The 24,930-nt window shown below is 44.4% G+C and overlaps 1 protein-coding gene across 1 annotated transcript in view; it reads left to right on the forward strand.

Moving 5' to 3' along the window:
• MDGA2 (MAM domain containing glycosylphosphatidylinositol anchor 2) overlaps positions 1-21,151 on the forward strand; it is a 388,481-nt gene extending 367,330 nt beyond the window's left edge. Inside the window, exons 15-17 of the mRNA XM_087746923.1 lie at positions 7,547-7,677; positions 13,143-13,248; positions 14,009-21,151. Of these exons, the coding sequence (XP_087603049.1) occupies positions 7,547-7,677; positions 13,143-13,248; positions 14,009-14,097 (326 nt within the window). The 3' untranslated portion in view covers positions 14,098-21,151. The remainder of the gene's footprint in view (positions 1-7,546; positions 7,678-13,142; positions 13,249-14,008) is intronic.
• Positions 21,152-24,930: the final 3,779 nt, after the last annotated feature.

Raw genomic sequence — 24,930 nt, forward strand, 5'->3', positions numbered from 1 at the left:
TGTCTTTTCACTTTGGGAAAAATAGCAAGAGAAATGTCCGCTTGCATGAAACAAAAGCACGGGAGGACTGCCAACACCTGCAAGGGCCAGTCGCAACCACAGCTGGCAAGAGAGGTGCCTGATAGTGTCCTAATTGCTGTAAAATTGTGTTTTCCACTAATCAGGACACTAGCAGGAGCCCCTCACAGCTGGGAAGCGTTTTGTGCATGTGTGAGGTTTTCAGCAGGGAAGTTTAGAGAGTGAAAACAGAAAAAGTGGTATTTGCAAGGACTTTGCCTGATGCTAACGCGGTGTTTTGAGTCACTCCTCGCTAGATTCAGGATCAAGCAACCAGTGGCAGCACTCCTCATGTGCTTAGTTTTTGGCAGCTGGAGCAGCACAGCCTGTGTGCGATGCAGCAGCACACGGTTCCTTTGTAAAAGTCATGAACAATTCACTCACAAGTGGCAGTGTATATTTTCAAGGTGTATCTGTAAGTCTATTTTTAGTCATAGGTCTTTCAACACACGTTTAATTTCTTTGCGTAGTATAAAAAAAAAAGTGCAAGAAAATATAAAAGTATAAATAATAGACAGCCAATTTTTATAAATCCTGTAAATCCCTGTGGGGTGCTCAGTGCTTACCAGTGTGTCAAGAGGCTTTCCAGTACCAAGCTGACCTGACTTGATGTATTTTTATATGTATTTCAAGGGCAAGCACATCCTCACAGTGCGTTCTGGTGGCTGCTTTGGGAAACCTTCGCCTGCCCCCAGGCAGAGTTCAGGTTTTAAACAGAGCAGACAAGTTCACTTAGTTTTTGGTTAGCTGTCTCTGCACTGCTGAGCACGTGAATGCAGCCCCAGATCTAAATTCTCCTGGATCTACGTTGCAGCAGGAGCTTGGCTGTTTATTGGAAGGAAGCGATTGAGCCATGCCATGTTTAGTGAAAAAAATATAAACTGCCCTATACAGTCATATACCAGACTATTTGTGGTATATGACAGCGAAGAAAAAAGTTACAAACATAAAGGGTCAAAGAGTTTTTCTGGAATACCTTAGGGTTGGGATAAAGTATAAGAAAAACAGCCATGGAGGCTGACATCTGTCCACAAAACAGTGACCTCTCATTGGTGCAACTTTGGTTCTTTTCCGAGGCTACCTTTTCAGCAAGTCTGCGTCCTTAGCTTTTTTGCTGAGATTACCCTTCCTTGTTTATGTGTAATTTCTTGAATCAACACATATAGTTCTGGCTGATGAAGGAGCTGACCCACAGGTGAAGATGGTGACAATGATGTTTAGTGATCATCGTTACATAGGATTTGTTCATGGCAATGTGGACACCTAGTTGTCGAAAACCAAAATTGCTCGATATCACTTTTGTTCCTCAATGTTAAAAAATATAGTTACCATCATTTTAGTCAATGTTCCAAATTATCTACTTTTGAATGGCTTTGTACAAAATTACTTATTATTCTGTCTTTAAAGAGCAGACTGACAATAAATTAATAACATCAGCCATGTGTTTGAATGCACACTCATACAGGTCGACTAAATTCAATATTTTAATTCCTTATAATGACAAAATGTTATGAAACACATGAGAATGCAACATGCATACAAGAAATAAATTATGAAATCAACAAATATTTAGTATTTGATTCCCCAGATGTGAACTCTATCACTGAAATTGTTCACATGAGGATATTGAAAAGAAAAACCTAATGAGTAATATTTTAAGATGGCAATGATTTAAGCACATGATTACTGTATGAATAGTCCTATTGATGAGCTAACTACTTGAATGAGTTTTTAAAGGTTTGTGGTCTTGGAAATTAATTTGGATTACGAAAGGGGTTATTATAACACGATGATTTGCCCAGACAAATCGAACCTAATTGTGACACAGTGTTTCAGAGGATGCACCCTTGTGGTAAGGATGACCACCGGCCTCCTGGGCTGCATCAGACAGAACGTGGCCAGCAGGCTGAGGGAGGGGTCCTACCCCTCTGCTCAGCACTGGTGAGACACAGCTGAGGTGCCAGATCCAGTGCTGGGTTCCCCAGGACAAGAGAGACATGGGCTTACTGGAGAGAGTCCAGCTCAGGGCCACAAAGATGCTGAAGGGACTGTAGCACCTCTCATATGCGGAGAGGCTGAGAGAGCTGGGACTGCTCAGCCTGGAGAAGAGAAGGCTCAGGGGGATTTCATAGAATCACAGAGCTGTTTAGGTTGGAAAAGACCTTTAAGATCATCAAGTCCAACCGTTAACCTAACACTGCCAAGACCACCACTAAACTATGCCCGTAAGTGCCACATCTACCCATGTTTTAAATCCCCCCAGGGATGGAGACTCAACCACTGCCCCGGGCAGCCTGTGGCAGTGCCTGACAGCCCTTTCGGTGAAGAAGTTTTTCCTAATACCCAACCCAAACCTGCCCTGGCGCAGCTTGAGGCCGTTCCCTCTCGTCCCATCGCTTGTTCCTGGGGAGAAGAGACCGACCCCCCCCGGCTCCAGCCTCCTTTCAGGCAGTTGCAGAGAGCGATGAGGGCTCCCCTCAGCCTCCTCTTCTCCAGGCTGAGCCCCCCCAGCTCCCCCAGCCGCTCCTCCCCAGCCTTGGGCTCCAGCCCCTGCCCCAGCCTCGCTGCCCTGCTCTGGCCACGCTCCAGCCCCTCCATGGCCGCCTTGGGGTGAGGGGCCCAGTGCTGAGCACAGCATTCGAGGGGCGGCCTCACCAGTGTATATAAATACCTAAAGGGAGGGTGTAAAGAAGATGGAGCTCTGAGATGCTCAGGGACAGGGCAAGAGGCAATGGGCACAAATTGAAATGGAGGCAATTCTATTTAATCATAAGAAAAAGAATTCTTTTTTTTACTATGAAGGTGATCAAACAGCTTGCCCAGGGAGGTTGTGGAGTCTCTGTCCTTGGAGATATCCAAAATCTGATTGCACATGGTCCTGGGCAACCTGCTCTAATCTACCATGCTTTGAGCAGGGGTTTGGGCAGTACAATCTCCAGAGGTGCCTCCAACCTCAATGATTCTGTGATTGTGTATGAAATATTTAATTGGTAATATTTTTTTCAGAAGAGTTCCATTTTGTTAAGGATTAATCCCCTGTGGATAATGATAAATCTTATTGTTAAAACAGATTGACTGTTTTATGACAAGCTGTTAGAAACCTTGACCCTTCACCGCCGTAGAGGGTGCTTCTTATCCCCATTTGGGAATGAGTGCTGCCAGTTGGAGCAGCTCTCGGCTGTAATATGCACTGCCTGCTCATTGATTTCTTCACAAGAGCAGGATAGGAGCTGCTAACTGAGACCTCAATATGATCTCTGTGCTGAAGGCTCTCTCTTTTGAATAACCTTGAGCTGCTGATTCTTGACCTGACTTCGCTGAAAATTTCAAGTGTCTTGCAGGGGAATTTGGCTTAAATAAATTCCAGCCCGTTCCTTCCTTGGGCCTGCGGACAATGTGTTCAGGGAAGATACATGGCCATTAAACTTTGATTTTTCATCCAAAGTGCTGTAGCATTGTTCAGCAGACATTGGTGCTGCAAGTCAGCATTTCCACTGGGTTGCTTTATTCTCCCTAGTTATCAGTACCCATGAGATTTCCAGGCAGTATTCAGGTTATTATTCCCATGTCTCAGGGGCAAAGTACTTTGTTTCTGAAACAGTTTCAGTGCTCATCAAAATGTTTCTGCATTTCCGATAAGGTTTTGAAGGATCCCTAATAAAATGGAAAATCATCCTGGAATGATGCTCTGTTGCTGGTGTGGGCTGGTCTTGGAGGCTTAGGGGAAATGATGCTTCCTCCTCCATTCTTAAAAATGAGTGACCCCAGTGACATCAATTTGAGAATATGGCTGCTGCACTACGTTGAAAACAAAGTCTACCAGTTTGTGCAGCTCAGCTTCCGTGCCTGCTGTTCAGGTCTTTGGTGTCTCTGGAGAAGAGGCTGAAAATTTCGGTAGCGATAAGGAGAGGTACTTGGGAGTCTTCGCAGAGAGCAGAGCACAGATCTGAGATTAGCACTTACACTACAACACAGCTCTGATGAGATAAACAGGGACCTACATCCCATGCCGTGGCAGTTAGATTCAGAAAGATAAAGTGTTTCTTCACCTGAAATAGATGGCTCTTACAAGGCAGATTGTAATTCCTGACAGATCACACAGAGCTAACTCTGAGAGTGCCGGCTGCCAGAGAAAGTGCATGCGCTTTGCTCCACATCCTTCAAAAGGAGAAGGTAGATTATCCCTAAAGCATAAGAGAAATAGAAATTCTCATTACTTGATTTGCAGCTGTCGTGGTTTAACTCCAGCTGGCAACTAAGCACCAACCAGCCCCTCGCTCAGTCCCCCCCCGGTAGGATGGGGGAGAGAATCTGAAGGGTAAAAGCGAGAAGACTTGTAGGCTGAGATAAAGACACTTTAACAGGTAAAGCAAAAGCCGCACATGCAAGCAAAGCAAAGCAAAGCAAGGAATTCATTCCCTACTTTCCATCGGCAGGCAGGTGCTCAGCCATCCCCAGGAAAGCAGGGCTCTGTCACGTGTAACAGTGACTTGGGAAGACAAACGCCATCGCTCCGAACGTCCCCCCCCTTCCTTCTTCTTCCCCCAGCTCTATATGCTGAGCATGACGCCATACGGTGTGGGATGTCCCTGGGGTCAGTTGGGGTCAGCTGTCCCGGCCGTGTCCCCTCCCAGCTCCTTGTGCCCCCCAGCCTCCTCGCTGGTGGGGTGGGTGGGAGGCAGAAAAGGCCTTGACTCTGCGTAAGCACTGCTCAGCAATAACTAAAACATCCCTGTGTTGTCAACACTGTTTTCAGCACAAATCCAAAACATAGCCCCATACCAGCTACTATGAAGAAAATAAACTCTGCCCCAGCCAAAACAATAAGCATTGTTGGGGAGCAAGAAAATGAAATCACTGTCCTTACTGTGTCTCTACGTTGAGACAGAAAGAGGCTGTAATTCCATTATAGCTGTCACCATCTTTTAAAACAATCTATATTTCTGATTTTTCCATCCACACCCTGAAACGGGGCATTTCTAATTGGTGCTCCAAAAACAATAATTTTTCTTATCATTAGAGAGCCATCACAAAACAAAAAGTGGAAGCAAAACATGCTGTCAGAGCAAACTGTGAAAGCTGTTGGTGTTCGCACAGTGATGAGCGCTCAAAATGTCACCCCAGTGTTGCAGCTGGCGACGTCTCTGGAGCACCCTGCGCTCTCTTGGCAGGATGCTGTCAGAAAGTAAACTTTATTCCTTAAGTCGCAGTTGTTACTCCTGCCCGCTGTTTCTGTCTCCTACTCAAGAGTTACTTCATTACCCATTTGTCTGGAGTTTGGAATAGTTTGAAATCTGTAGATGAATTCTTGCTGGACACACCTCAGTGTGAACCCCATAGCCAACCCATCCTCCCCAACAGCACCAGCTTTGTGAGGGCCACGTAACTTTTCCAAAACCTTACTGGCAGAATTTCAAGGATAAGCATCTGTTGCAGGTGTCATTTAGTTAAGTTTTCAGCAACGTTTCAGGCAAGTGTGTGTGCATATCTAGCAATGAGGGTCAGGCAGGTACCTCCATACTAACCAACCTGCTGGGCAACAACTGAGCATATCTTTTAAGTAAGACTGCTATCATCCTGCTATTAATTTGAAGAAGTTATGTGGCCCAGAGAGGCTGAGTATGCAATGAACAATCTTAAATCTCTGTAACCTCAGCAGTGGTGGAATTACATGGTTTTAATACCTAAATTATTCAGTTATTCCAAACAGCCCTGCGGCATGGGCTCTATCAGCCTGCACAACCAGGTGAAATAATTAGCCAGCTATTCATCCTTTGCTTGATATGGGCATTGATTTTTGTCTTTAAGAAAAATAACATTATATATAACTCTATTTTTTTAATTTAGGTAGTCTTGTCTAAGACCCTGCCTTTTTTCAGACCATAGACCCAGCACAGTTGTCGAAAAAGGTCTTGGAGAGAAGCAGATGGGAAGGAAGGGAGAACTGTTTCAGCTGAATAACATAAACCTTGCCCAAGAGCTGCTGTTGCTGTTTGGAAGAGGGCTGAGGCTGAGCAGCCGCTTGCTGTGAGCAGCCCTGCGACGTGTTACTGGGCTGGGCTGCAGGGCTGCTCCAGGGAACCCTCCTGAGCATTTCCCTTCTTGCAAGCCCTTTCTGTTTCAGGTCTTTTTGTTTTACCCAGTAGCGTGTGTGTAGGCAGAGACAGACTATCCTTGTTAAAAGCCGTGATTCCTTTGTGCTGCTTCTGCACCCTCCCCTGCATCTGAAAAATAAAATACTGCAGTGGGAGGCAGGTGGGAGACACGGTGCCGCCCAGTCGCTCTGGCGAGCATCGCTTCCCCCACCTCTTTCAAAGAAGATGTATGGCCTCATTCTGGGCACCCTGGTGAAATAGCCGTGATGAGAATATTTGCTGCTCCATTACACGTTTAGCCTTATGTTTTTCAAGGCACTGAGTTTTTCTGTTGCTAGAAATAAGAACTTTTTATTAGCAGGAGCTGAGTCACTGTGCAGCTGCCTCAGATCTGAGAGGTTTCATTGCAAATATAATTTGTGTGAGCTTCCCAGCTGCCATTCCAAACTCCCTAAAAAAAGTGGTCTTGCGTGAACTTGACTGTCTGAACTTTCTCCAATGAAGGCAAATGCAATGATTTACATAGTATAAAGAGGCACCACTGCCCCACGTCTCTCTAGATAACAGCAGTGAGCAAGAAGGGACAAAATTTCCAAACTATGTGAATTACTGAACCCTGCTAAATGAAGTCGATGCATTTGCTGTCTCTTGGTGCACGGAGACAGTCTGGCTTCTGTTCGTGGTCTGAGGCAGGGGTGTTAGTGGGAGAGAAGAGCTGGAAAATGCAGACAATCTGTTACCTGTTGCAAATAATGTCTGTGCTGGAACCAGTAACTTAATGGTTGTTGTTGGGGAAAGACCCAGGGCTGTGGGGTTTTTCTTCACAGTGAGGGACAACTTTTCCAAGGTTATTTGAACTAGAGGATTGTGCTGTCCTTCAAAGATACTCCTTAGTAGTAGTAAGGGCATCACATCTATCTCTGAGATAGATTTGCCAGGCTCTATGGCACTCCATTAGAAGTTGGACAGTCTTTATAAGCGAGAGCTAAGCATAAGGCAACCAAGTTGCTTATTTATCCTTGGGTTAGGAGGTTATAAATGCCTCATTTGCACTAAAGCATAGAAAACTCTTTTATCCATCTCACCCTGGGAAGCCTCGTGTCCTTCCTGAGCTGCGGGGAGCAATGGGTGCAACTGCCCTGCCCGCAACGGGGGAGCACGCTCCCTGCACGCTCAGTTTGCCTCTGCTGTGAATTCACATCACCAGTTCATGGTGTTTCTAAGTTTTCAAGTTTTCAAATATAGGACAAGAAGCTCTCCACATCTACTCAGAGCTAGCAGAGGCCCACGCAAAATGGGAAGGGGGGTGAGCAGGGGATAGCTGCTGTACCCAGCCCAGCATCTCTGCTCCATCAGAGAGCCTAACCAATTCCAGTTCTCCACCTCTCTTCTAGGAAGCTTGAATGTTTACCTGCGGTTGAAAGGTCAGACCGCAATAGAGAACCCGTTGTGGTCTTCAAGTGGAAATAAGGGACAGCACTGGAACCAAGCCCGCGTTAATATAAACCCCCCGACTTCATTTCAGGTAATGGCTTGTGCATCGCACACTGGGAACGGGAGCATTCGATTTTCGGAGGGGGGGCCTGTGTACGCTGACCCTTTCCTTCTGACACGGGATTTCACAGCTTCATTTCAGCTCTGAAAGCTGCCTTATGGACAGATCATTGCTCTCCTTGCTGTAAATAGGTGAGCACCATAGAGCTTAATAATGCACACTTTAATGGCAGAACAGCAGCTATTTGCTTGAAGACAAAATGTCTTTCAGTTTTCAGAAGATGCTGTTGGCCGATATAAAATGTCTTTTTATTTCAGATTAGCAACTGGAATACAAAATTACCTCCTGTGAAAAAATATTTAAGGTTCATGGTGTAGTGACTGTGTTAGAGGTCTCTTGAATTACATGCATTTTCTGCAGAAAAAGGCGCGATCTCTGAGTCTTTGCTGAAAGGTACCAAAGCAGCAGTGCTGCCTGCGCGGAGCTCTGGGTACGGCAGAGCTGCACGCCTCATTCACTAAGCTCATGCAAGTTATGACAGGTTTTCACACATTTCATTTCTGGTTTGACAGTGAGATGCTGATAGTCTATTATTGGCAGTTCTCATTCATGCTGTGAGCTGTTTGTAACTGGAACAGACCCAAACAGGCAGCTGCTGCAATCAGGCCCTCGTGTGTTTGAGGCTGGGAGTATCGTCATGGAAGATGGGAGTCACACGCTGTGCCCCACAGTGCAATGTTCTCCAGGCTCCTCTGTCCCCGCTCTGTAACCTCCAGGTCCCCTGAGGGAGATGATGGCTTTTGGGAAAAAGAGTCATTTAGTGCAAGTCAAAACTGCTATCTTAAACAGGCAGATTGGGATTCACTTTATGGATAGTTATTGATCCTTACCCTTTGTTTTTATTTCCATGCATGAAGGGCAATGACAGAAGAGAAATTATTTGGCATATGCGATCACAGAAGCATTGCATTAGGGGAAATGGGAGGGAAATTGAAGGAGAGGGATATGTGAAGTATAGCATTACATGATGTTTGAGTGGAACAAAGTGGCAAAAGTGGGGAGGAAGAGTGTAGAGAAGAGGGATATGAGTGTTGAAATACACTTAGAGCATGGGGCCAAGTACAAGGGAGCTAATCAGAGTGGGTGAGTTTTGCATTGGTGAAGTCAGGATAAATCCAAGAAGTCTGAACAGTGAAGGAGAGAAAAATTATTTAGTATCTGAACATAATAAATGGGTTGGTAAAGGGAGAGAAGGGATGGCTGGGGAAGCTAAAACTGACGTAATTGCAATTGTGTCTGAGAGGGATTCCTGAGACCTGGGCTGGGCCTTAGCAGAAGCAGGGGAAGGACGAGAACATCCGCTCTGGTGAGAGAAAGGCAAAGGATTTGGCACCAGCAATGAAGAGGAGTGGAGGAGGGTGATGGGGTGCAAACCTGGGGTCACCTCATCAGCATGGGGAGGAAGGCATGGGTTTGGGTGAAGGGCAAGCTGGGGTGTCTGCCTTGCACGGGGTCAGCCAGGGTGAGGCATCGGCAGAGCAGCCGGCGGCCACAGCCAGCAGCACCTGGTACCCGGGTTGCTGCTTTCACTGTGGAGTCTGAGCATCGCCCCTTGCACGGGGCCCCATTGCTTTCAGAAATGTTGCAGGGGTCACTTCTGCTACTGGTGCACCTCAACTCGCATTGCTTTAAAACCATATTCACTGGTGCCACTAGCTGGTACACAAAATGGAAGCTCCTCTACTTGGCTATTTTTCACCTTTTACATTGTTGTGTTTGAAGGCTTCAGCATAAAATGAATGTAAAGCCATGAAGCTCTGCACAAATATAACAAATAAATGTCAAAGTGGTTGGAACCTTAAATTACTTTTTTAGCAGCTCTTGCATCAAGCAAACTTTATTTTCCATTTAGGAGTCTAAGTAGGAAAGAATATAAACCTCCCAGTTAAATTTAAGGAGAGTGAATTGAAGTGAATCTTCGCAGTAAAAGAGTACACTGACACAGAAATTAAAACTTTTTATAGGTTAATTTATAGGACTAGAAGTGCAGCCCAGTTTTGTTTTATACTTTCCCAGTCCCCATGATATATAACAAAGCTTCTGTCGTGAAGAGCTGAGAGGACTACAGTGCTTTGAATCAGAAAAAATATTGCATAAAAGCTATCTCAGTAAGATATTCACTTATTAAGTATTTTTAAAGAATAAACACAAAAAAGAGAGCACATAGAAGTGATACATTGCATGCTGGCATCTAGGGAGGTGTCAATTTTAGTTCAGATTTGAGTAGGAGTACTGCCACTGCCTTCAGCTACACTTTCCTTGACACCTTCTTGTGTCAAAGATGTTTTTTTGCAAAGCAGGGTTTTTTTGCATTGAGGGACTGATCTGCCCTCAAGTAAATGACCCTGCTGGACCACTGAGATTTTCAGCCCCTTACAGCGAGTATAAGGGGCTTACACCCTTGCCATCATGCTGTCCGGCTGGGGACGTTCATGAGGCTCCTCTCTACTTCTTATTATGAGACTGGCCTGGAAGGTAAAATCTATCTGAAATCCTGTTGAAGAAGCATGAGCTGAATTCCTCGGAGACACTCGCGATAACTCTGGAGGCACTATTGGGGCTTATTTCCATTTCCCCTGTTAAGAGAGCAGAGTGGCCTTTGCTGCACGCGTAAGCCCCTCTATTCTTCAGCTAAATGCAGTATTTTTAACAACAGCTTTGTAAAGTCATGGACATGCAGATAATAGGTTTTGCAGGATACTGATAGGGGATTCTGATCATCTGGCACCTCCTGCAAATCGCTGGAACTGCAGGCTGGATTGTGCTCCGTGCCTTGCCAACACTCATCTGCGGTGATTTGTTCTGAGCATGTGGCCAAACTGGCTAATGGCAACCTGCCTCAGGGGCCCATAAAACGCACTGCCAAATGCAGATTTTAATTAAATACTGGCCGTTGTATTTGTATAGAGTCCTTTTGTCTGGAAACAGTGTTTTTCATTATCAGGAAAGATTTGACTTTATACTCCATTGACTGGTTATATGCCTGCTGCCAAGGAGCAGGAGGGCAAGCTGTACTTTGAGGGAGAAGACACTTTCCTCTCAAGCTGAATACTTCCCATCATCAGAGGTAGAGTCGAAAAATTGTCAGAGGGATAATTACTTGAGACATTGTTTTCAGACAACAGGGTAAATTGTGGAAAAACTTACTGTTTTCCCAATTACAGTTCCCTGTTGTATTAATATCCACCTTGTTATAGTAATTAACCTACAGCGTTGCGCTTCAATAAAATACCGATGGAGTCTCCTGCCCCAAATGCACAGCTTTCACGTTTATTTAGTGCTCCCAGCACAGACCTTGCCGCCTGGCTTAGGACACAACAGGCAGGCTGTAAATACATACCTTCGTGTTGCCAGCTTACTGCTGCAGGGTCAGGCACCTGCTGGGGACGCTCAGCTTAGCAAAAGGACGAGATGTGTCTGTGGCCAAGGTCGAGGGACGTGCCCTCCGTGGAAAGGCAGAGCGGAGAATTGCCTGTGCAATGCAACGTCTGGTGGCATCGTGCACCGTTGTGATGTGGTCTTTGGGTGATGCGCGTGCAGCTGGACTAGCTGCTGGACCCCTGTGATCTACAGGGTCGTCTTCCACTGCCCTGAGTGTTTACTCATCATTTATAATGGAAGGTATTAATTTCAAATGAGCAGCTCTGGTTGAACTGTATTAAGGAGCAAAGAAATGTTGGAAGCTGCCAAAAGAAGCGGCTCGGATCTGTGTCCTGCTGAAGTCAGTGACAACAGAGAGAGCCCATCCGAGTGCCCCAGACATCTCCCGGCTGCAGTTAGATCATTATGAAGTGTAATTTAAGTATTTTGCTCCAGATAGAATTAATTTTTTTTTTTCAATTGACTCTACCACCAAGAGTTAATGTCTCCATTAGTGCCACAGCACGCCCTTATAAAATTCATTGAATTTCATGCATTTATTGTTGTAGACTAAAGTTAAAAAACTTGTCGTCTAAGTTAACCAAAAATATTTCAAAGGACTTTGGGGGGCGGGGGGGCAGGGAGGGGAAGGGAAAGGAGAGATAACTGTGCAAATGGTGCTGCTTGGGAAATACATTCCTTACATAATTCCTCCAACTCTTTAGAAAGGCTTTGAAGTTTTCTAGTGAATAAATTTCTCGCAACGCAGAATGAGTCCACTCTTCTGAAAAGCTAATTAAGCAGCAGTATGGCAGGACAGCATCACATCGGGGTTGGGGAAGGAGAGCAGATAACTTTGTTTCTTTAGTACAATAGTAATCCGTAGCTAATAACGAACATTACGGCAAATAATATTACTGACCTTGCAACAAGCCACCCGTGTCCATACAGGCACCATTTCCTCTCCCAGCTGTAGCAGTTGGGGTTTCAGACTAGGAATATTTGACAGAAAGTGATTAATAGGACCTTGAAATCACAGGCGTCCATTTAGCAGAGTTTAAAGCCTTAAAGAGGAATAAAATCTCTACCCTGACCCTCTTTGTGATAAAACACATCACAATGTCCTCTGATAAATATTAAACCATTCCTAGAAGGGATCAAAGCTTCTGGACATGATGATGAGCCACTAAAAGGGGCAGGAGGGAAGCGGGGCTGTCACTGTCATCAATTCCTGCCACAGCAGGAGATCTGGGAGGTTAAAATCCACCGAGATGATCGCAGGAGATCACTGTGGGACCTCAGGGGATCTGAATCAAAGGTAGTCCCTTCCTGACCCCTTGACATAAGTATAGCTTTGCGTTATGGGTGAAGGGACACCAGCCTGGCTGCCGAGAGGTTTCTCCCAAGCTTTCATGGGCCAGGGGAAGGTTGCAGGGGGGCAGCTCCTGTCCTCCTCCTGCCTGCAGGGAAGTGCCACCGGGGTGCAGATGAAGGAGCCCAGTGTGGGAGATGGGGTGGGAGGGACTGGTTGGGCCACCTTCAAGAGCCAGAAACCTCATTTTACTGTGGAGTTTTTCTGGCTTCTGCGTGTTTTCATGCAGTCTGTGGTCGAGTGGATGCTCAGTCCTTCAACACATCACAGATGCTGTTCAAGCTTTGCTCTGCCACTCGCTTCAGGTGGCAGGAGCTTTTGGGAAAAACACCTCAAATCTCTTTAAATCTTTTCCTTCACTGAATCCTGTTCTTTGCTCCGGGAATATCATACTTACATGAGTACACACATTACAGGTAGCATAGTGGCGAAGCTGACCTGGAGACACCAGGTAGACAAGTAGGCAGATGACTGGCCGCTCTGATATTTTTCAGCCCATTCTGGATAGTAAAAGCCTCCATGGCTCACACATCCCCTGTGTTCACCTTACAAGTACATGTGAACTTGGTTGCGTTTTTTTGCATCATGGAAAGTGTTTGTAAATTATTCCAAGCCCATTAATGTAGTTTAATGCCATGCAAAATGCAGCTGAATGTTTTCTATTCGTCACCCTCTGATCTGCTGCTTCTTTATTTTTTTACAGCTCATATTTGAAGGGATCCGGGGCCCTGGCATCGAAGGTGATATTGCTATTGATGATGTATCAATTGTGGAAGGAGAGTGTATGAAATCAGACCAACCGGCCAACAGTAAGTGGCTCTTCCACACGTGGGGGAGAGCAAATTGCTTCTCATGGTTATAAATTTGAGACACCTTCTGAAATGGATTTGCTCCAGGAGAACAATATATTGTTTGGTTCAGTTGGAGACGCTTAAAGTGAAACATTTTCCTTGGAAGCAAGCTCTGGAGTCAAAATGTCTTTGTTCAGATGGGAGAATGCTGGTTTAGCAGAGAGGCAGTGAAAGGCTGATGGGCATTAGGCAGAGGCGAGAGCAGTGGGCTGCACTCCACGGTGGGGCTGGGCTGGGCAGCTGTGATTTGAGATGGGCAGACAGATAAAGCAACATTAAAAAAATGTTCAGGAGGTCCAAACAATGTGAAATTAATGAATAGCAGTGTTGTGATTCCCTGAGGACCTTGTTTCATCCCTCCACCCCTATGTGCGTGTTACAATACAGACCTGAACTACACAGCCAGGTTGTTTTTTATCCCAGCGTCTCCTGCCTCTTTCAGTTGGCGAGCGGCATTCTCCTCCCCTCTTTGTAGGAGGTGATGCTGCAGAGTGCTGTCCCTACAGAGACCAGGGCTCTGCCGGGGGGTCGGTGGCTCTCGGTGTGACAAGCGGAGACAGCCTGGGTGAGCACCACCCCGTTGTCCTCCCCGGCTGCCCCCGCCTTGGTGTGCAGGACAGGTTATGGTGGCTGAGCCCTTTTTTCTTCTAAGCCTTGTAGCAATGCTGACTGTGTCTGGGCAGCTCTTTAATTCTACCTTTTTCACCCCTTTTTGTAGATTTACGATCAGGTGCTGTTGGGACATTAGCGCATATACGACTTATCCCAGTTATCATCCTCATGTCTGTCTTAAGTCATCAGAGGTGACCTTATCCTGGCAGAGGCTACAAAAGATTCACCAGGCACTGGCATGAAGAAAGAGTCTTTGTAAAATGGACATTTAAAAACAAACTACCAAAGATTCCTCCACTGACTGACTCAAAAGTTAAATAAATACATAAATAAATAAAAAAAAATTAAAAAGCACTGGGGACATAAAAGGCATCACAGGAGTGTAACTCACTATGAACCACGCGTGAGAATGAGATCTGGCCTAAGTAAGGAAGAGACCTTCAGGTGCTTTTGTGGTCAATAATGAATACAGCATCATCTGGTTGAACTCTCGGAAAAGAGCTATAGAAACCCTTGTCAAAGCACAAAGTCATGGCTGGTTTTGTTTCAAATGAATAGTTTGCTTGTTACCATGGAAACCTAATGGCCTGCCAAAAAAAAAAAAAAAGGAAGGAGAGAGAGAGGAAATAAAAACAAAAACAGAGAGAGAGAGAGAGAGAGAGAAACACCTCACTGTAAACAGGGTATGTGAAGAGCTGGCATTCATTTTCCCTTCAAGAAGGTTTTTAGTATAGAGTTAAATAAATGTAGGCCCTTTCTACTTTGGCTGTCACCTCCCCTAGAGAATAACCCTAAATCAGAGCTGTTTTAAGACATTTATGTTTCATTTCTCATGGCTATGCTTGATAACTGTATGCTGTCTCCTTTTGCATGCATTACTATCCAGGATGTGCGACCTGGGCTTACATATTACACAGGCTTATCGGAGTTTGCTTGCGGCCACTCGAACACCCCTCTCCCCTCCCCAACTAAGTCATCTGTTCTAATGAAGTGAAGAAACCAAACCACCGTCTTTTATAAATTGCCATGGAAACCAAGTGCCTTCAATGAAACAAGCCTGATTTAAAAAAAATAGAAAAATAAAATAATAATAATAATTTCAACACAGAAGCTTGCACTGCTAAAATGTGGTTTGTGCAAACTATTTTCTAAACAAACTACGGAGCCTGGGTGTGCAGACTGCAGGCAAGGAGACGAAGCCGCTTCTGGAGATGGATGGACCTAAGCTGCTGCGTAAGCCCTTTCGGATGAAATATTTGTTGTTTAACCTTCCAGACAGCCATGGCCTTTCAGCTTATTATCCATTAGAAAATAGCTTCCGTTGGTCCTGGAAATGGGAGCAGCACTCTTTTTTGTTGTTGTTGTTTTTTCAGGTTATCAAGTGGGTCAACCAGAGGAAAAGGTTGTTAAGATACACTTAGCGCAGAAGGTGGTAAAACACAGAAGTGATTTTCTTACTCTAACCTCCATTCGCAAGGCAGTCGGCCCCAGCGTTAGCGGGACGGGAGGCGTGCGTGGGGGACGGCAGCGCGTACCGAGACACCAAGCAAACTGCAGAGCTCTCTGCAAACCTGGCGCCAGCGAAGCACCGAGGGTGCAGTGCCTCCGACCTGGAGCCAGACTCTGTGCAGATTGCGAAAGATTATTTTGTTATTGTAGCGAAATTTAAAAAAATCCACTTTTACAACAAAAAAATAAAAGCTCTACAAATGGTTTTGAGCTACCCGAACACGTACCGTTAGCCAGCCGGTTTTCCACTGCATTGTAAAGTTCCCTTCCAGTTGGTTATGACAATTTGAAGACCTTTTTCCTTAAATTATCTCAGCTTTTAACTTCATTTAAAAAAAAAAAGACTTTTGTCTAAAGAAGAGTATTATTATTATAATTATTATAATTATTATTATTATTCTGCGTTCTCTCGACACCCTAGGATTAAAAAAAACTGATATGCAAGTAATTGGGATACAAACATGAAAACAAACAAACAAACAAAAGAGCATAATATTTGCAAATATGAGTATAAAAAGCACAACGAGATGCAGTAAAACAATGACAAGGCTTGATTTTTTTTATTCTGTAGACAAATGTTTGTGCAAATTCAGTAATTCAACTGAAGAGATAATTTTACAGCTATGTTCAATAAAGCCTCTTTCCAGGTAAGGTATGCCAAGTGGTACGTGTGTTTGTTGATCAATGTGCCCATGCACCCCAGATGGGTGTAACTGGGATGGCTTGGTTTTTTCCCCTGGTCTGCTGGTGTTGTCTGAAGATATAATGGTCCATACTGGTGATGCTCGGGGGCTGGAGCTGTCTGAGGATGCTGCCGGCTCCCTGGTTCGTAGGCAGTTTGTGCTGTCTGTAATTCCCCACACCGTGGTGGGAAGGCAGCTTGGAAGATGGTTGGAACTCAGAGTCTGGATGGACTGTGAGGTTTGACACCCTTAAAAAAAAAAAGCAAATTTCCCACTGGCGAGCACTGGATTTTAATTGTGGATGGAGGACCAGGTCAGGTATGGTGAGACCTTGATGCAGATTTTTGCTTAGGAGGTTGGTGTGTCTCATAATTCAGGATCTGTGGAACCAAATCTTCACATGTATCCTCCCACTGATCTCTTGTGAAAGGCACAGAACTGCGGGATCGTCCTGCCAGAAGTGGATGTGTGGGGTTTTTTGCAGCAGACTCTCCTGTTACGTTTCTTATTCTATCTCTGACCATCGTGTGATCTGGGCAGCTCCTTTTTTGCTCATTTTCTAGTTTGAGCAACAGCTGCAGCAATGCTCCTGGCTGGAGCTGGGCTGGAGCCGCAGCGGGCACTGCACGAGGTCCCCGCTGCTCGGGGACAGGCACGCACGCTCTCACTTTGCCACGCTAAGCTGATGACAGACCTTGTTCTGCTGTATTTTATGACACTTAATTTCACTGTCCTGAGCAGATGAAACAGGGAGTACGGAAAAAAAAGAGTGGCCATCTGTCAATCATTTTGAAGTAAAACGTGAAGCATTCCATTTCGTTTAAAATATTTTCCTGTTTTTCCCTCGAATTTATCTCTTTCAAAAATAGACTCAAAGTAAACTGAAATTTGGATCCCCATTGATCAGTACAGGCCAGGAGAAGCATCTTCAAAGCGCCGGGCAGAGCTTGGGCCACAGGGCTGATGGCGGCAGCGTGCTGGGGGACTCTGTGGGAAGGGAGGATTTGGAAAGCGCCCTGCAATGTCCTCTCATGCTCAGGCAGCTGTGATGAAGACAGCCTGAAGATAATGAAATGGAGATCGTGCTTGCTTGTTTAGATCCTAAGCTAAGACTGCAAACTGAAATCTGTATTTCCTCTTTGTATTTTGATTTGTCTTTCCCTTGGTTGAGAACCACGTTGAATATTTGATGAAGGCTTTTTTCGATTGACAGCCAAAGACCAGTCGTCTTCTTTCGAAGCAGGATAATCTGTTTCTCCTGAAAAGCCCAGGTCTTTGTGCGAAACGAAATTTATTTCCCATGCCTATTTCAGTTTTATTCTGCTTGGATGCAGAAAAAGGTGCTAAGAAAAGCTGTTTTTCTCTTTCAGATGTTGATTTAGGAGTAGTGTTATCTTCCTCTACATTCCTAATGTAAGCCACTGAAAAGGCAATGGGATTTTACTTCGTCTGGGCCATGAGTATGAAGTACAAACTGAGATATGTATTTCGTAGTCTTGTTTTCTTTTTTTTTTTCCCTTTTTCATTTTTGCGTGAAAATGAATGTAGTATTTGTAAAATTTTTGGACTGACAATCAGACAAAGGGAGTTTGAACTGGTGGCTCTTCTATGAAATTGGCTAAACGCTATGATTCGGTTCTTGGGTATCCAATCTAGTAATGTTTCTGATGTATTTTTAAATTGGACATCAAATACATAATTGTACAAATGTGGACTTTGCAGCAACTACAACACTTGGCTGTTGGGATCAGCGACCGTGATTTCTGTGGAGGTGGCTGTGGGAGTTAGATGGGTGTTCCCAAGGCAGAGGCAGGTAGACCCCATGATAAACATCCTATTTTTTCTTCAATTCTTTCTCAGGATGATCTGGGAGAATAAGGGCATTACGAGAGTACTCCCCTTTCATTGCCTCTAACGAAGCCACACAAGTTCATTTCTTTCACAAAGCATGTAATTTGAATGTGAAATCCCACATACAATTACAAAGTACTTTGATCTCACTGTGCTACCAACCCACCACTTCTCCAGCCAGCTCCAGCCAGGCTTGAATCCTGATGGGACCCAACGGGGGATAAAAGAGCATAGACTAAAAGGGGGCAAACACATTACAAACCACACTACGAATGCACAATTACGATTTGAAGGCAGGAGCAGCTCCTTGAGAGCCCATCAAAGTGGCAATGGCTTATGTGATGAAGGCATTAACTAGTGGAGGATGTTTACACTGAGCTTATCTCATATCAGCCAGTTTTTGGAGACTATTATCTAAGGGTGTGCTACTGCCAGGGAAATCCCACAGAAATCCTTGGAAATGTGAAATTTCCTCTTAATTTCAGAAAGGAACTGCTGGTTCACGCAAAGGAGATGGAGCTGCAGCTGCCAGTCCCCAAATGGCTGCAAGACCCATGCACAAGTACCGACCTCCACTGGTGCCAGAGCCGTTTCCTTCTTGACACCCAGCACCTGAATGCTCTACAGCATTCACTGGTGTAAATGGCATCATTTAGTTTGAACAGTTTTAGGGGCAATGAGGATCCCCAGACTTTAAAACCGAGTTAATTAGTTAAAACAAAAAGCTTTTTGTTCAAGTTTGGTTTCTCTTTTACTGCCTTGTAAGGTCAGTGAAATCCCTTTGTAGTGAGTAGTTTAGTCAGAATGATCCAATATTTTTTCCACCGTTAGTGGAAGAGGCTTACCTGGTTTTATTTTTGGAAGGTTTACTCACTAGTAATGTTTTTCCATGTATCAAAGGATAATTGAAACTCTCTTCCTTCCCGAGAAGAACTGTCATCCATCAGAAGAATGGCTTTCTAGAGCAGTTCAATAAAAGAGATACAGTTTGGTATTATAAGCACTCTCTGCCTATATATGCTAATAAAGAGACTGCATGCCATCTGGATTAATTCTTGTATTTTCCCATAAAACTATAAAAAACTATAAAAAAGCTTATTATTACATTTCAGATTTTTTTTTTTCCCCAACAAAGCAACACCACAGGAGTGTGCTCCCACATTTACGGCTGCCCCACCACAATGCCAGTGTCGGTCCCAGCAGCACAGGACGAGTTCAGCCAGCATGTACTAACCATTCGATTTTTCTTCGTGCAAAGGAGCTTAGCAACCCACAGCTCATGCAATCCTGCAGTCATGGGACCTTTGGTCTTCAAAAGTTTTATATCATCTTTCCCTAAACCCCCGACCCTGTTGTCACCCCGTAGATCCCACGGGAATGTGCCCCAGCACGCGCTGGTGTGGGCAGGGAAAGGTGCTCTGCAGGACTCGGGCTGGGAAGGGTCATGCTGGGCACTCCTGCTGCTGGCAACCACCCACCATGCCCCTGCTCACAAATTCATCAATCTTAAAAACAGTTGAAAGGTAGAAGAGGGAGGATGCCTTTGATTTTTGCCCTCTATGCTGCCCGTAAGGCTGTTGCAAAACTTTGCTGCTGGGAGGTTTGCTATTTGCCACCCCCATTCTTGTTGCCAGCATAAATGTGTTCACAGCCAGTTTAGCATCATTTGTTCTTGTACCAGCAATGTTAAACATATTTTCTTCCCTCTCTGGTGTTAAGCTCCTCTCCCTCTGTACCCCTAGACCACCTTCAGGTCCCCCTTTTGGCTGTTTTCGGTCAGGCTACACTTTTTGTATCTTTGGGTTAAAAAGGATCTACAATAAAAAATAGGAGCTATCATTAACCGAAATACAGGATACTTGGGATTGTACATCTGATGTGACTTACTAAAATACAATATAGTTTTCCTTTGTATCTGTCAGATTAGGGAGCTTGTACTATGAGCTTTATACTATTGGAAGGATGCTGCATTTTCTCCCCAAAACACCACATCCAAAGTCGGTGACAACATCATCCCAATTACACCTGAGTGCTTCTGGAGAGAAAGACTTTTAGAGGTTTCAGTGGTGACCCTAAGACTTTCCTTTAATAAAATACCATCTTACCCATACCTCTCAGATAATTAGTTGTGTTATAATGAGACTATTCAAGTGAGAACAAACTGATCAAGTCATCAGAGAATGCAATGACCCTACATGTGGGGAGTAATTGCCTCCTCCCTTTGTGCCCCTCCTCAAACACCCAAAACCATCCAAGTTCAGCAGTGAGCTCCCGGTCACTCGGCCCATTTTGTAACTCACTGAGAGCAACCCTAGTACTTTAATTATAAAATCTGTGTCAGATGCCTGACAAGAAACTGAAACATAAATAGGACGATTATGTTTGCGTTTCGTCTGTAGATGCGTCTCCGTGCATCCTGGTAGCCTCACCTAACATGGTCTTTCCTAGCTGGTTCTTTGTATGGCATTGTCAGGTTGAATGTCACCTTATCGGAGCCTACCAAGGACCTATGAGAGGTGACTTGCAACCAATTTCCTTCCGTTTCTATTCTCTGTAGTTTTTTTTTCCATTGAGAAAGAGACTTGAATGTTGGCAAGTGCTTGGACAAATAAATACTAATGTAGTTTTGCTCACAGCTAAGGTCATGGCTGACAACTGGAGAAATGTAATCACCGACTCCTTGGGATCCAGGATCTTTGCATGCTACAAATCTTCGCCTTCTGCAGGTTGGAGGTTTGCAATCCTCCACCCGTAGGGAAGAAACAGGAACACTGCAACAACCACAACTGTAAAATCTATTTAATTGTTTTTGACAGAATGACCACAAAAGAGATTGAAGAAACACACGTTACTGCGAGTAAGAATTAGCAGCCTCAGCACCTTCTCAGGAAAGATCAGACGCGCTTCTGCTTGCACACTACCAACTGCAAAGGGAAAAGATCTGTGTGTTTGTGTGTGTAAATATTATATAAATAACTGTAATTGTATGTATTTAATGTATATATAATGATTATTACATTTTAACGATCTCAAGTATTGTATATAGCCAAAACTTGGTCTCTTATTTTACTAGCACACCCACTGTAGATTTATTTTTTGTCATTGTTGTTAATGTATCTGGTTAAATTACAAACTGGTTTCACTTTTACCTCAAAGGGTATATGTTCTTTATGTACATTTTATAAAGAAAGAAAAATCGCTCAGTATTTTTGGTTACCTTTTCAATTGCCAGCAGTATTTTCTGTCTTTTCCTCTTTGGCTGCATGCTACCTTTGCTCCTGCCCCCCAGATCCACTGCAGTGAAGAGTGGCGGGCAGTTGGGAGGGACTGGGGTTGGTGGGCAACATTTCTCTCTCGATGTGTCCCTGCCTTCCTGAGAGATGTAAAGAAAGGAGGACTGTCTCTCCCCGTCCCATCCCTACGGCTTGCTAGGTACTGAAAGGTTTTGATTAGAGCACGAAGAGGCCATGCCACCCTCTTCTCTACTGGGGCCTTTCCTTCACTTGCTTGGTGCCAGCAGAGTAACAAGGCTTTACCCAGCCACATGGACAGCTGAGGGTTGACGTCCATTTCTTTGACTTTCCATAATGCCCAAACACTATCCCTGGGAATCAACACAAGAGAAACCTGCATGAAAATGTGTACGCCATGCCAGACCAGGCTATTTCAGAGCACTCCTCCCCACACCAGCCACGTGGGTATAGACGTGATGGGCACACATAGCTATCCAGTGTGTTACCTTTCTGTAATGGTGCAGTGTAGCACAGCATCTCCAGATCCAACCTGGACCTTATTGCATGATGAGTCTGGATTTGTCAAGGTCAGTGGCTACACGGTCTAATGTGGAGGTTGCCCATTGGGACCTCAGCAATCGTGGGGCCCATGCCTGTTCTCTGCTGCAGGCATGACCTGGGTATTTCTGTTTCTTGTCCAGCTCTTCTACTGCAACTGCAGATTGGGGCCAGAAGCTATCTCCAGCTCTGTGCACGTACAGCACAGTCAGGCACACTTTTTATCAAGGGGTTTCCAGAGTACTATAACATGAAGAATTAGAAGACTTTGTTCCTGAAGTATGGTATTAGCTCATTTAAGAACATGAAGGCTCCAGATTTTCACTGGCTAGCTACTAAATATTTTGAAAAAAGCCTGAGTAGACCATTAAACTTCTCTGGTGTTCAGTGCAAATCAAGGGTAAAGTGCTCACTCTCGTTTGGCCATGTTGTGTGTCCATGTCATGCTGGTGGAGAAATGAATGCACAAAGAGCAAACCAGCATTGAAGACGGAGCCCTCGCTTATGGTTCCTCCTGCGGCTGTGTTGTGTTGGGCTGTGTGGAGATAAACTTTTTTACAACCCTTCAGAATTAGAAGTCTTTTTATTGTAGGTGAAATGAGACTACAATCTACATAAATAAAAGCATACTTTGTTTCTTGTTACATTTTGCAAACGCTGACATTTCTTTGCCCTTTTCAGGTATGGTGATTGCTTCCATCATTTTCTTGATTAGATTTGTGACTGTCAGCTGTCAGCTTCTAAGCATGTGTTCAGATTAATTCACAAGATAAAACTCAGTTTCCAGACAAGTCTTGCTCTCCAATGGCCTCCACCACAGACAGTGACAAACAGCAACACACTGAAATTCACAGCATAAAAAAAGAAACGTGCTGGTCTCTTTCAGCTTAAAAAATTCCAGTATCCCATTGGATCTCACAACCTGAAACACTTTCTACATGCCCTCATCCTATCCTTAGGATATTCAGTACTCACACTGATGGGCTGAAGCATTTTCTTCACTTTATTTCAGACATATTGACCTGCTCCCCATTCCCCTCATGGTAATTATGTCTTAGCTCCACATTGGGTCAAGAAGAGATCCAAGGACACATACGTGTAGCATGAACAAAGCCAGTATTATATGTATTACTATTAGAAGTATTATATATATTGTATTTACATCCCAGCTGAGTAAGCTATCCACTGTCAAATGGAGGTGCTCTGCATCCTTGCCTGCAGTTGTCACCCTGTCTCCAATCTGCCTCAAGGACCTGTCCCTATCCCACCCAATTCCATAAATGTTTGTGGAGGTTGGTAGACTGACAAACATCCATGCAAAAATGTTTGATTTTGGCATTGGTTTCCTAACAAAAACACCATTAAGTTTGTCGGATAGGATTTACCTGACTTTTGGTTTCTGGAAACTTTCTATTTGTGGGAACAGGACCATTTCAGAGTAAAATTAGCTAGGACCGAGTGGCAAGCCTAGCCTTTAAGACAGACTTCATGTATAGATCAATGCCTACTCCTAATCAGTTGCTTATTTTAGTGGAGTTGGTGTATTAGTGCTCCAGACATGAGTGGCACAGCACGTCGAGCTGCCAGGACTGTCAGGTCTGTCTCCCTAGGGAATGCTTTTTATTCTTGTTGGAGTTTTTTTAGTATGTTGCTTTTTTTTTTTTAATGACAGGAGGACAGGGGTGTCTTTGCAAGGATTAAAGTATTACTGTAGTGGCTCTAGGCCTTTCACAATCCCCATTATTTGCTCTAATCCCACCAGAACACAATGCTTCTCTCATATTCCTTAATTACAGAGTGAAAATTAATACAAAATAAGCTATAAAAGATGACATTCTGATGGGGGGTGTAAATCCCAATTTATTTTGGGTGCAGCAAAAATTTGTGGTTCTGCTGCATTCAGTAATACTTGACATTTTCAGCCTAACTCCTCAGGGAAGGAGGCTTACACAATCCTTCTGTGAGTCGTTTTGTGTATCTCTGTCCTTTCATTTTAATAAGTCCTTAAATTTTTGTCCTATTTCAAATGGGCTTGAAAGGCAGTTGAGATCACAATAACAATTTGTTTATTTAAAGGTGGAGATTTTTTTGGAAATGAGCCACCAGGTAAGGATGTTTTTTTACTGCTCCCTGGGGGGGTGAGGCTGTAGTGAATATCTCTCGAGTGCAGGGAAGATTTAGTGGCCAGCAGAAAATCCAGCCAGGAAAAAAAATTATTGAGAAGAAGTCAGGTTCATGCAATGGCCTGAAAATACCAGCAGGCCCAATCCTGCAATTGCTGAATTAAGGCAGGAGGTACATTAAGGAACAATGACTATGGAGAGGTGAGAATCTCTTGGGGTTTTATTACTATTATTTTAGGTTTTTTCCTTCCCCCCCCAATCTCCTGGGGTCAGTGTAGCTACCAGCATCCAGTTCTTCTATTAGGGGCTGAGGACTAGATGCTGAGGACAAGATCAGGCACGACCTAATACTTACACCACTAATTAGGTGCTAATAAGGCACCCTAATGACTCAAGCAGCCAAATTTTCAAACAGCCATGCCATGCTCCCAAGCACTGAACGCTGGCAGGGCTCGTGGTCTGGAGACTTTCTGCCTTTGCCATCTGCACAGAGAGGGGCAGAAGAGAGCATGAAAGGATTCAAAGAGGTTTTTGCATGGGGAGAGACAAAGTGAAGGCTCTTCAGCCTGCAAAAGAGGCACTGAGAGGGGGTGTGACAGAGGTCTGTTAAATCTAGCAGGGTCTGGAAAAGACGTGGGAATGATTGTTCGTATTTCTTATAATACAGAAAGAATCACTCAGCCTTACAATAGCTTTTTCTCCTGAGTTTGTCTCAATGTGCAATACCTACCATGTGCTGATTCAGTTCTGTCCTCCTGTGTTGCAGTCTGGCTGCCTTGTCCTGCATTTTCCCACCTATTTCCTAGGAGATCCCACAGGCAAACACCTTCTGGTATGAAATACAGCATAGCATAGCATAGCATAGAACAGAACAGAACAGAATAGAATATTTTCAGTTGGAAGGGACCTATAATGATCATCTAGTCCAACTGCCTGACCAAGTCAGGGCTGACCAAGTCAAAGCACGTTATTAAGGGCATTGTCCAAATGCCTCTTAAACACTGACAGGCTTGGGGCATTGACCAGCTCTCTAGAAAGCCTGTTCTGGTGTTTGACCGCCCTCTCAGTAAA

The sequence above is a fragment of the Nipponia nippon genome, unplaced genomic scaffold (assembly GCF_047370975.1).
Source record: "Nipponia nippon isolate SJK-2023a ecotype South Korea unplaced genomic scaffold, ASM4737097v1 scaffold_11, whole genome shotgun sequence".
In the NCBI taxonomy this organism is placed as follows: domain Eukaryota; kingdom Metazoa; phylum Chordata; class Aves; order Pelecaniformes; family Threskiornithidae; genus Nipponia; species Nipponia nippon.